This window comes from Mus musculus, chromosome 9, assembly GCF_000001635.26.
Source record: "Mus musculus strain C57BL/6J chromosome 9, GRCm38.p6 C57BL/6J".
In the NCBI taxonomy this organism is placed as follows: domain Eukaryota; kingdom Metazoa; phylum Chordata; class Mammalia; order Rodentia; family Muridae; genus Mus; species Mus musculus.
In genome coordinates, this window is record NC_000075.6 from 63254171 (window position 1) to 63267169 (window position 12999).

Sequence of the window (12999 nt, forward strand, 5' to 3'; positions counted from 1 at the left end):
AAAAAGAAAGAGGAACCTCAGCCTTTGAGTCCTTATTTTGACCTAAGTCCCAGGCCCCGTGGATGGCATTCTTCTTACCCTGACCCTAAGAACAAAGGAGCCTGGGGGTTTCCTGCAGTCTTCACTCGAAAAACACCACAGTGTCTCATCTATAAATGCAAACCCTTCATCTCCATTTACCATGAATTTCTTTCAATAAATTTGGTATAAAATGTATAGCAGGGGCTGTACTCTATTCTCTAGTGACTTTTCCTCCACTACTTAAGTTGGTCACATGTTACTTGCTTGCTTGTTAGGTCAGAAGCCCTGCAAGGCCAGTGACTGCCACCCCACATTCTCAGATGGCTCTCAATTAAGTGTCTTGACCACCGTAAGCAGACATCACCTTATATCCTGCCTCATGACTCAATCCTTCTCACCCACTATGGGCGCAGAGAGCATGGAGGAGCCCAGCCCTCCAGGCTCTCATCCAGCCACAGGCTTCTGGTCTGCATGGCATCACGTGTCTCCCGACACCCACTCATCAAGCTCAAACTTGACTTTTCTCACACAGTTCTCTATGCCCTATTCTCCTCAGGATTGCAAATGTGGGGTCTATTTTCTTCAGTGTCCCAGAGACTATTGACTAGTTTGCCTCCAGGACAAACGAACACATTGGCAATCTCCCTCCCTAAGATGTATCGCCTCTTCATTAGGCTTCATGGTGCTGGTGCCTAGAAAGTTACTGATAGATACGTGTTTCAATACATTACATTTATTGGGTAGCTACCAACCTCTCTACCTACTTCAAATGATCCTTTTGTTTCCACACCCGTACTTCTACGGGCATGCTCCATGGAGCACTGTGACTTGCTAAAAACTGAAGTCAGATCACTTGCTCCCAGGGCAACATCTGAAGCCCTGAGCCTGGCCATTTATGACCTAGTCCCTGGCTATCTCACTGATTTATTTATTTTTTTTTCCAGCCTTTTCCTTGATAACTCCACTTTAATCAAGAAGGAGGAACAATCAATTGATACAACTCACTACCTTCTTGAGACTAGTCTGGGCTTGCTTTCTTAATAGTACTTTTTTTTTTTAGGATAGTATCATGCAGCCCAGGCTGGCTTCTAACTTCCTATGCATCTAAAGATGACCTTGAACTTCTGCTCCTCCTGCCTCCACCTCTGCATGTTGGGATCACAGCAGCATGCCACACTGGCAAGTAAGCCAGGCCTTCATGCATGCTATGCAATTACTGTATCAACTGAGCTGCATCCCCAGCCCTCTTAACAATGCTTCTATGCTTCCAACAGGCTAGGGTGTATCTCTGTCCAAGGCACTCAGCTCTCCTGCAGCTGCTGGAAGTTAAGGGCAGCAGAACTGTAGAGTGTCCGTCTGTGGCAGGACTCAGACCTCACTACGGCACAGAGAAGGAACATTAGGTGCTGAGCCTAATTGGGGCTGTAGGGTGGCCCAGGATCACCTAGGAAACTAGTACCAATGCTAGCACTACAACCTGGGTCTTCTCTTCCCAGCATCAGGTTCTGAACCACGTGACCCCTCAACTGTTCTGCACTGTACCGATCATTTATACAACATAACCAATGGGAATGACTTAAAACCCCAAAGGGAAATTCCATATTAGCAAAGCTGCCACCCCACAGTCAGAGTGAGCGCATCCTGAACCAGGCTAATGATAGGACAAGCCTTTGGATCCTGCTGAGTGCTGGGTCCTGAGCTCCCCCCCCCCCCCCCCCACAGCCTCTCAGCTGTTGCGCACACAGTACAGCTCCTCTTAGATTACCTTTCAGGAAAAGGCAGAAGAGTATGGTTTAATAAGCACTGAGCATTTGATTTTGGCACCCTTCCTGCTGTGCAGGTGAGCTGGGTCTAAAGACATTTCCTTTCCAAAGACAATGGCATTCATGCGTTACAAAGATCATAGAAAATGTATTTGGCCAAACAAAAGTGATAGGATTGTGATAGAAACTTGATCTGTGGTGTTATTTAAACATGTTCCTATTTTTTAAAAAAATGTTTCTTTGATGGGAACTCATGAAATTGAGAGGCTGTTCTTCAAGCCCCAGTGAGGGCTCAGGTTGTCTAGGAGTGCAATTCCTGCGAGCAAGGTGTCTTTCTAATGCACGTTGTGTCTATTCCTTAGCATGGTGTTCTAATGGGACTGCACCTGGCTCACCGAGGGAAAAAAATCCATTCTAAATACAGCAATAAAGAGTAAAGATATATGAGTATACCATATACACATGCCCCTGCCACTCCACCCCTACCCACATGCACATGTCATTTATTAGAATAAAGTAGGTTTTTCTTTCTTTAAAAATGAAAGAGACATACAGCATGTATATAACATATATATCCATATGACTATAGCCAAACGTTTAAAACAATCCCCTATGGATATCACACATGCACATTCCAAGGCTGTCGTCACCCTGTTCTGTAATGGAATCCTCTTTCAGAGAACTGGGCTCCAGACCATGCGGAAGGTCCACCCAGTGAACACTTTCCACATGCGCATTCTGAGGGGCTTGGGTTAAACTGGTCTTAGGTAGGGCTGGCAAACCTGTGTTTTTAACAAGCACTCAGGTATGTCTTACACAGGTGATGTATGAGAAGCAGTGCTCTAGAATAATTCAGACTCAGTCCAAAAGCCACATGGGATAGCAACGTGGAGTCTGCTGAGTCAGACGACATACATGTGCACGGACACTGGAGTTCTGCATTACTCTTTCAGAGGCACCGGGGTTCTTCCCAATAGGGTGTATTAGTAAGGGCTTATCAATGACCACAAACAGCAACATACCTCCATGAAAGAGATTCCTAAGCTCCACACGTCAGAATGGATCCCATACTGCTCTCCTGAAATTCTTTCTGGCTGTAAGAAAGCAGGAGAGAGCTTATTATGAGCTGCTAGAGTTACCCCAGGGAGTGCACACTGAATGTGAGCTCAGCTAACATGGGAGTCACGACATTTGTATGGTATTTACACACAGCAAAAGAAATTTACATAAATATATATATATATATATATATATATATATATATTAGAAGCAACAGAGAATCCTGCACACAGTCATAGAAAACCACTGTCGCTAATGTTGTAGATGAAGGCTCCAGGTAGTGAGTTTATGTGGGCAGAAACTAAGGTAGCAAATGAGCTAAGACTTGATCCTACTTCTCTCTTCCAAAGATTCCAAAGATTTTTAATTGGAGATAGACAAATTATATAAGATTGTATACAATTTAATTGAATTTGGGCACAAGGGTCTTGAAAACTATGGCTAAGTTTTATTTTTAGCTTTTCTCTGGAAATCCGACTTTACAGGAGGGTGAAGCACTTGGGCTGGGCAAGGAGCAGTTAGAGCTCGCCTCCCTAGAGCCACCTCCTGTTGCTCTTTCATTCCATACAGCTGTGTTTCTTCTGACAGGAATCAAGGTGTCACATATGACTCTGGGCCCTCCCTGTGGGTTGTGCAGCAGGTGCCTGGTCCACAAAGCTCTGGCCTGCATACCCTGCTTACCAGGAATGGTTGTTTACTGGGTGCCTCCTGCTCAGGTTACTTACAGAAATGTTTGCAATGCACAGGTGAACAACTGACTTGAAAAAATTTAGTCCCACAAAAGAGCAATGGTTGCTCAAGGCTATAGTGCTAATCGTGGTAGGACTGGGATCCTGACCCATACCCCATTATACAATCCTAGTCAGTTTGATAGGAGTAGAGGTATTCATGTGGAACTAGCCAGCCAGTCACGGGAACAACAGCACAAATGCCATTGTTGCCAACAACAATGCCAGCCAGGCTAGTCACTCATGAGCTCCAAGTTCGGTGAGACTCTATTTTAATAAAATAGACAACCAAGGTTGATCTTTGGCCTACCCACACGCACAAGCACAGGCACATATGCACACTTTATACAACAACAACAAAAAGAACTTATGGTGTTGCCCATTCTAAAACCCTCCAGACTTGTTAAACAATCAAATGTTGTCTTCCTGCTTCCCCTTCCTCTCTCGGGTTTCTTTCTACTGGGTGGCAGTCCTCAGGCTGTGGTATTTCTCTAGAACACAGAGAAAACACACATGCAAACACAAGTGGGACTCAGGCAAGATGTCTGGGTGGGCTGGAGGATGAGACTACATACATTTGCCTCATCTCCCCGCTGTGCTACTGAAACAAGTATAAACTGAGAGCTGAAACCAAAGACAGAAACGGAATTAAAAGAGGACAATTATGAAGAGTGGTGACATAGAGATGCCAGGTGGCACTGAGAGAGATCCCTAAGCACAAGGCCTGGCAGCCTCTAGAGGAAAAATCAGTCCTGAAGCACACAGCTCTGGGGCCCACTCTACAGCACACAAGGTAGACGGCCCAAGGCTGCATAACCCAAAGCCAGGCTTACATCTGCAGCCACGGTGGCATGCCTAGTCCTTTCCCTCAACTCCAGCATGGAAGAAGACAAAGTTACGGCCAGGTACTGTACAGCTGACACAAGAGCTATGGTCAAGAGGCCAGCTGGGGTTACGTCCTCACCTGACAGCTGTCCACAGTGTAGAAAACTGTAAGAAGGAAAACTCAGCTCTTGTCTAAGGCGCCTGTGTGTGCATAAGTAAAGGGCACACACATGTGTGTGTACGTAAATGAAGAGCACCCAGAACCAAGTCAAAAAAAAAAAAAATTCCTGGCCTGTCTGAACAGACCTAAAAATTTGAATCCACAATCTTCAAGGCAGCATCTTCAAATTGGCACACTTCACTCCCTCCAGCTACTGCCTGTGACTGGGCTGTTAGCCAGGACCCATATTTAGTTAACGAATTCCAGGACTGTGTGTTTCCAACACAATACTCCCGGGTATAACTGTCAGGAGCAGGAAGACAGCAAGGTGTATCTTTTAACTCTCCTGAAAAGGGAGTTGCTGTTTGGTGGGGCTACCCAGAAAATTACCAAAGAGGGTGAACACAAATCAGGATAGCATGCTATCCACATGTGTACTGCAGGCATGAGAGTTCCCGTTTAGGTGGGCAAGGCCAGATCCCCACACAGCACAACGGTCAAGCAGGCTCAGGTGGCCATGCTGCAGACCAAACTTCCAGTTCACTAATCCTGCCTCTGCTGTGTCCAATTTGCTACCGGGTATGGTGGTCCCTTTAAGAAAGACGAAATTTTATTCTATGTGTATGTGTGTGCGCACCTGAGTTTACGTGTGTGCAGGTGCCCATGGAGACTAGAAGATGTGTCAGAACTGGAATTACAGGTGGGTGTGAGCTACCTGAGGTGAGAGATGCAACGCAAACCTGAAGCCTCTGCAGGAGCAGCGGGTAGTTTTAATGACTGAGCCATCTCCCTCAAGTGTCTGGGGACCATACACATCTATTGTCCTCTTTAAAATGTGTGGTCCTAAGTTGGTGAGCATCTGCTGTGCTCCACAGTTCCCTCTAGAGCATCTTCATAAACTGCCTTGTCTAGCTAATTTTCTCTGACTGCCTGGAAGGTTTTGTTGCTGTTCCCTTTAAAATTCGGAGACATTTTCTGGGACCTAAGGTGGATATGCGACTTCAGACAATGCTCTCTGCATGGTGCTCTGTGCCCAGGCAGCTCACTTGGGCAAGGCAAAGCTGTGCCTGCCAGCCCTGCTCAAAGCCTGTTCTGCTTCTTTGTCCCTCCTGCTTCTCTGCTCAGTTTTGAGGTTCCTTCGGGTTCCAAGATGGGGAGTGGCAGCTTCAAAGGGAGTGTGCCCTCGGGCAGGAGAGCTGCTGAGGATTTTAGCCTGGAAGGGGAGGAGGAGCCTGACACCCGGCTCTTCTGAGTGCAGTGCTGGCCTTCAGCTCTTGCACACGCTCTCTTCTGTCTCTAAACCTGCCCGGGAGTTCCCTGGTCTCTCCTGAACTTTTTAGTGCTTTCTGGATGCTCTGAAGCCATAGTTTGGTTACATAAAGCCAAAGAGCCCAGCCCTGCTCCCAAGAGACCAGTAGCACAGACAGCAGGTAGGGTCAATGTCACAGTAGAGTCATGGAGGGCTGACCCCATGGTCCCACACAGGTGGCCTTTGGGAAGGACTTGGCCAGCTAGAACCTACTAAATTAAGCTCTACCTCTGCCTCTCAGGCGCTGGCTGTTTTCTTCTTTGGCATCTTAGGCTTTCTGCAGCTTTAAGTACAAAGTTGATGACTAGAATTCACTCACCCAAGAAACAAAGCAATTTTAGCTTTGCCAACCTGAGCTAACATTTCATAATTTTAATCCTCACACTTTCAATTAACATATGGACGCATCACATTCATCCATAAACAAAAAGGGGGAAAAAGTAATTTCTTTAATGTACACTTGGGAAAGACAACTGTAATCTGGATTTGTAGCTCAGAAGTGATGCAATTTAATTATCAGAGCAATTTAAAGCTACCAGAACATGATGGGCAGTTGAGAAGTTGTTTCATGGACAGCCTTTTTCCTTTCCAATTCTTCCAGAGGCTGACACTCAGCAGGTCTCTGTTACCTATAGGACTCACTGCTCTCATCCACCCTGGGAGAGCCACGGAGGAGACTACGTTTTAAAAAGCAGACACAGTAACTTTCATAGCTGATCTACTTTCTCTGCATTTAATTAGACAGAAAAAGTATTAATTTCCTTAAAAAAACAACAAAACTTGAAATAAATCATTTTGAAAGAAAGTGAAATGCTTTGTATTGTTCTGAGAATAATAAGCTGTACACCCAGGTCCTGCCTATATCAAAGATCTTGTAATAATCATTAACAACATATGCACAAAAAATCCTGAGAATAAGGCCCATGGTTCTGGCCTGGCAAGATGGCTCTGCAGGTAATGACACTAGCCTCCAAGCCCGACACTTGAGGTAAATCCTCAGGACCCACATGGAGACATTTACATCTCCATGGTCCCCTCTGATAAACAAATACATATATGGTACATTTTTTAAAAATCCATGGTTATATGCATGTCAACAGAGGTTCCTTAGCCTAAAATGGATTACTTACATAAATCTAGAGCCATCATGGTAAAACCCAATCCTAAACACTGAAATATAAACCAAGACTCTAGCTGGGCAGTGGTGGTGGTGCACATCTTAGGAGCTTAGGAGGCTGAGGCAGGTGGATCTCTGAGTTTGGGACAGCCTGGACTACAAAGTGAGTTCCAAGACAGTCAGAGCCACATAGAGAAACCCTGTTTCAAACAAAACAAAACAAAAAACAACAAATAAACCAAACCAAACCAAAACCAGACTCTACAGGGAAAGGAAACAAGGGTTGGAGAGTGGGGTCAAAATAAAAACCAAAACCAAATCAGACTCAGAAAATGATACCAGAAAAGTATCCACCTTTTGTCCTCTATGCCCAACAACTCTTGAAAGGGATTGAGAAAACAAACAACTAAAGATTTTTATAGCCATACATAATATCTCGTGTTTAAAAAGGTAAGAAAAAGAAATAGAACAGCTATCTTAGGATATCTGCAAGAACTTAATAACTAAGAAAAAACCCACAGAGCTATTCACTCTAGAAAAATCCTAGTGGGAGCCTTACCATGGGGAGATCCACAGCCAGTGTCTGGTTACATCAGGAAGTCTACTTGGATCTGGTGACAAGGCATGCTCAAATCCCCAGAACAAACACCCGACGTTTCTGGTCTATATTAGGGTTAATTAAGTAAGCAGAGTGGAAAGTAGCCAATATGCTACCAGGTGCAATTTTTCTGTAGGATTAAACTTCAAAACTCAGCGATTTCACACTTGAACCGACCGGTTCAGGCAACAGAGTGAGCGGAGTCGATTATCGCTCAAGCACAGAGCCTCTCTTGCTTTCCAAAGATCTAACACTGGGGAGTGACTGGATTGACTTCGTCATTTATGACCTACGAGTCTAAAGCTGTGGGATTAATTTAAGAATTATACATTCCCAAGTACATAAAGATAAAGATGTTGGCTTTAAATGTTATTTTTGCATAAGTTTACTTACTGCCATGTAAGCATTTGTTCCAACATACGTCTTGGCTATAGAATTCACCAGCTATGAGACAAAACGGTCTGTTAGAACAATATAAAGATAATGTGGAAATAAAATGGGCAATTATTCCCCATTTAACCTACAATCAGCGCTCCTATAAATCAACTAAAAATTATGTAAAAGGGAACAAATTCATCCACAAAGGCATTAAAAATGATTAAATCTCTCTTTTCTTTTGGATGCGATTTCCAATTTAAACAAGCACAGCATTATGGTTTATAGCAGATAACCTTAAACAATTCACTTAAGCGTGATGCTCAGCGCTTTAGTGCCCCAAACCCGCCTGAAATAAAAAGTCAATTTGAAGTAGAATCTGAGCACCCTCATCTTTCAGTCATAGCTCAAGATGTGGATGGAGCCCCACGCATTACCAGAATGAGATGAACTAAGGGCGCAGGAGGGGTAACAGACTTTGACAACTCATAATGCAAAGATGACCTTCGCTTTGGTCTTCGTGTTTGGCTGGGAGGAAAGGTGGCCGAGATTCAAATCAACATCACAGCACGCGCATGGGTCACTATCACTGGGGTCCTCAGGGGAGGCCCAAAATGGAAATTAATTAAAATTGGTGCAGCACATTGTAATGGCCCTCCACCATTGTTGCTCCCAATATTAATTTTTATTGTGGGCCAGTTGGGCTCCCCAGACACGGCTCCCTCGATGTCCTCCCTTTTGTCTGGCCAGAGCGCTTTTGCAGCCAAGCTGCATAGCAATGAAGTTTGCTATTCGTAAGTAGTAATTACAATATCAGCAGTTTTTACTGTCATTAAACAATGAACAATCATATTCTGATGAAGGAAACTGCTCAGAGATTAAAAATGAATAACGCCTGCCGGCCAATGAGCGGACTCACAGTCCCTGTTTGTTTGTAAGCTAGGTGATTTTCAATCCACAGGGCAGGCTGAAGAGAAAAAAGACCTACCTGTGTGCTCACGCCAAAGTCACACAGCTTGACCTGTCCGCCTGTGTTTACAAGCATGTTGGAGGGCTTCACATCTAAAAGGGATCAGAAAAGCTCCAGTGACTGACTTCATATTGACATGGTTTGTTTTCAAAAAGAGCACATGCATACCATGTAAGACTGAAGAAATGGCATCCTAGGCCACCCAAATTCGAATGACAAATTTATTACAAAGTTTTTGGTTTTTTCTCTGAAAGCAGGCCAAAACCTATTCAAATGCAAGTACACTCAAACCTTGGCTTTCAACAACAGGAAATACATCCATCACCCTGGCCCCACACTCTGGAAAGAGCAGCTAGATAAAAAAAAAAAAATGCAACCTTTTACAAAGCATATAAATAAAAGAGGATTAGTTTACATTGTATGTGTAGCTAAATTATGGCTCCCATCTAAGAAGTAGTAAAACTAAAGGGAAATGGGAACACACACACACACACACACACACACACATACACACACACACACTACACCAGAAAAATCACCCAGACATCACTGGTAACAGGTCTTAGTGGAGTAAGCAATGTGAAAATGACACGTGGTACCATTACCTGTGTTTTAGGTGGCAAATGTTATTTCAAATAAGACACAGAAATTGACCTAAAAGCTGTGTGCACACACGTGCATGCACATATCAACCTTCCTTTCATTTCCCTTGCCATCCCCATTATTTTTCTTTCCCCTTTCCGATGTCATTGCTGTTACAGTTAACAAAATAACTGACATAGCTTTGCCAAGGCAGCCAGTCAGTAAATAACACACAGGGCACCTGTGAGCATCATCGGGGACAACAATAAACCTTTTCTGGAATTCAGGGAGGTCACAAAAACCATCCAAGCAAAACAAGAGCCACCACTTTTGCTGGAACAAATGTCATGTGCTTTAACATTGGCTCGTGCCTCAACATTTCATCTTGAATAGGCAGTAAAAGTAGACTAGCTCAGGCAGCTAGTTATATGCATTACCCTTGACTAACCTCAAAGTGACAGCTTTGGTGAAATACCTAAAAAATAATTCTGCAGATGAATTAATTGTCCTTAATCTTCTAGCCTGCACTAGGGTAGCCCATCAAATTATCTTGCTAGGAGTGTGTATTTAACCCAAATTTGAAGTTCCAACTCCGTAAGTAACAGCTAAGGGGCCCTTAGGATACTTAGGATGTGAGAGGCAGAGAAGAGGGGCTTTCCCACACACTGGCTTAGTCAGCACTGTCTGACATTAGAGGCAAACTCCATGGAGGCAGGAACTTGAGTCTCTTCTGCACTGACTTCTCAGCCCACCATCATGGCTTCCTTTGGCTTTTTTACAGCACTGATGAACGCTCTTGCTTGGCACTGAGTGTCAACGCACAGTTTACTAGGTATTTACTACACCAGGGTCCTCACCACAAGAAATAAACTCACGGGGACGGTGTATGTGCCACATGTCTTCACACTTGTTTCCTCTACACACAGGATCCTGATTACTGGGTGATGTTTTAAAATAATATATTACACTTACTACTATAAATGCCGCCCTTCCAAGCAAAACCTTAAAGCACTGTCTGAACAGAGCAGCCTCCCTTCACCAAGTCTGCGGGTCCAAGTGCAGACAGCTGTACGGCAGTCTTTTCCACTATGCCCAGGCTTGCCATGTGACTTTGGACTTGGTTTGTAATATTTTAGCTTCTAGGTCTACAGGGAGATAATAGTTCCTTTGTCAGAATTGAAAAACTATGAGGATCACCTGAGACAGCAGATAAAACACTGCTTTTTAAACTGTCGATGCTATAAATCAAAGTAGAAAATAATTCCAAAGTAGGATCTATAAAACCAACTTGATGCCGAGGAATTGTTCTTGCCAGATCAGTGCACGCATTCCTCCAGGGGCTACACCAGTGTTACACTGCTATAATCTGTGTTCAATACAACAACGAAGCGACTCTTTAAGACCTCCGCTAGCACTGCCCATTCCCTGCCCAAACCACTGAGGGCTTTCCCAAATCAACCAGAGACAGGGGGCTGCCTCTCCTTAGCCTCCAAGGCTGGGTGTGAGCTGATGCCACCTCTGCCTCCTACCCTGCCCACTCTGGCTCACCTGCCAGCACTTCCTCCTCAGTGGATCCTAAGACTAGAATGTTCTGCCCTCTCATTTATGCAGGGCTAGTTCCTACACTTTCCTTAAATTCCTGCCTAAATGTTACTGTGTAACACAGGCCTCACAAGCCTAAAGCTCCTTTCTCTTTCCCCTGGCTTAACTCTTTCTTTAAGGTTTAGCATTAGTGACACTCTGTATCTCTATACAGAGAAACCGCCCTTGCTGCCCCTCTGCTCTGGAAAGGAGCTCCACAAGTTGCACTCCCTGTCTGGAGCGGTGTCTGGTAGACGTATAAACATTTGCGAAGGGACAGTGAGTGAAACAACGGTGAGTGAATGACGCTCCCTGAATGGGCTGGCCTACTCAGCCAGAAGAAGCGTGTATTTAGCCTGAGAAGGTAGTACACCTTTGACTCAGAAAGTTCTTTAGAATGGGTACATTCCTAACTGATGGTCTTCATTTTGAGACAAGTCTACAGTTATTTAAAAATGTCCACACAAGAAATACTTAAGGTTGCTTCCCCATGTAAGAACATGGTAAGCAACATGAGTGAGATGCTGTCTCTGGCCTGAGAGCATACCAACAGCAATCCAGGAGCTGCCGATATATCCCAAAACCCACTCAGGAGGTGATCTATAGCTTAAGCATTCTCCCTCATTCCCTTTCCGAACAAACAGTATGATTCTTAGAAACACAGTGAGTCATGCAGCTAAGTGGCTCCCAAGCTTGGCTGTGCTTCCAGAACCCAATGCTTCGGGGTTTCATATCAGGTAGACAGAGACTCGGTCACTAGAGACTTGAACCTGGATTCAAGCCAACATCAGGAAAAGGCCAAAAGAACATACAATTCTTTGCTTCTGAGCAATCACCTGAAAAGTTAAGATTATACCAAGATTGTGTTGCTCTTGCTGCCCTTAATTCATTTTTAAACACAAGTTTCACTCAGTCATTTTGCATGTTGTTTGAGAAGTCTGACAAATGTATCTACCAGGTGACCATAGCTGAGAAGGGACATATTTCCATCACCCCTTAATGTCAGCTGTGTTCCACTGTAGCCCACACTGTCCTGTGTGTGTGTGTGTCTGTGCGTGTGTGTGCACATGGGAACTTTCTGAAGTTGCTTCTATCCCTTTACTATGTGAATCTTCAGGTGCGGCAGCAAATGCTTTTACCCAGAGCCAGGGTCCTTATCTAAGTTTATCTTACCTACATCACTATTGTCTTGACCTTTCATCACAAGCCAACTCAAACCTTTCTTTCAAAGCAGTGGTTCTCAACCTTCCTAATCCTGGACCGTTCTTTAATATAATTCCTCATATTGTGGTGACTCTAGCAACACAATTCTTTCTATGCTACTTCATAACTATAATTTTGTTACTGTTATGAATAATAATGTAAATATCTGATATGCAGGATGGTCTTAGGTGACCCCTATGAAAGGGTCGTTGGGCTCCCAATGGGGTCATGACTGACATGATATGAACCACTGCTTTAAAGGCACAAGGGTGACCGATTACTTTAGGGCTTCAGTTGTTAAACTGAACTAAATTTGAATCCAAATGACAGAATTTGAAGAGGATATCTTTAAATGTGGGCTAAGAATAGCTCCCCTGATTTCAGTTCTCCTGGAAGCTGTATACACTATCCATCATACAGCTGAGTTACCACAAAGCCTAGTATATAGTCGCTGCCCTTCCTACATCAAGTTTTCATATAAAACATGTACATTTTACATCTCTCAGGAAGAGCTCTAGAAATACTGAGATAATTTTGTTTGTTTCCCAAAGGCCACAGACATCTGACTGGGTCTAAAATTATTGTAGAGAAAATGGTTATATCTGTGTTTATTTTAATGTAATGCCAACTTATGGAAAATAAAAGTCATAGCAGGCTCGCTGCTTTTCCTTCAAGTCACCTCGTCATATCATGGTCTGCCTTCTGTAA

At 44.0% G+C, this 12999-nt stretch overlaps 1 protein-coding gene across 6 annotated transcripts in view; it reads right to left on the reverse strand.

Moving 5' to 3' along the window:
- Map2k5 (mitogen-activated protein kinase kinase 5) overlaps positions 1 to 12999 on the reverse strand; it is a 217915-nt gene that overhangs the window by 90403 nt on the left and 114513 nt on the right. For all 6 annotated transcript variants that reach the window (XM_006511146.2, XM_030244354.1, NM_001364494.1 and 3 more), the window contains 3 exons: positions 8944 to 9017; positions 7974 to 8024; positions 2807 to 2878 (listed from right to left, as the gene is read on the reverse strand). In XM_006511146.2, coding sequence (XP_006511209.1) covers positions 2807 to 2878; positions 7974 to 8024; positions 8944 to 9017 — 197 coding nt within the window. The remainder of the gene's footprint in view (positions 1 to 2806; positions 2879 to 7973; positions 8025 to 8943; positions 9018 to 12999) is intronic.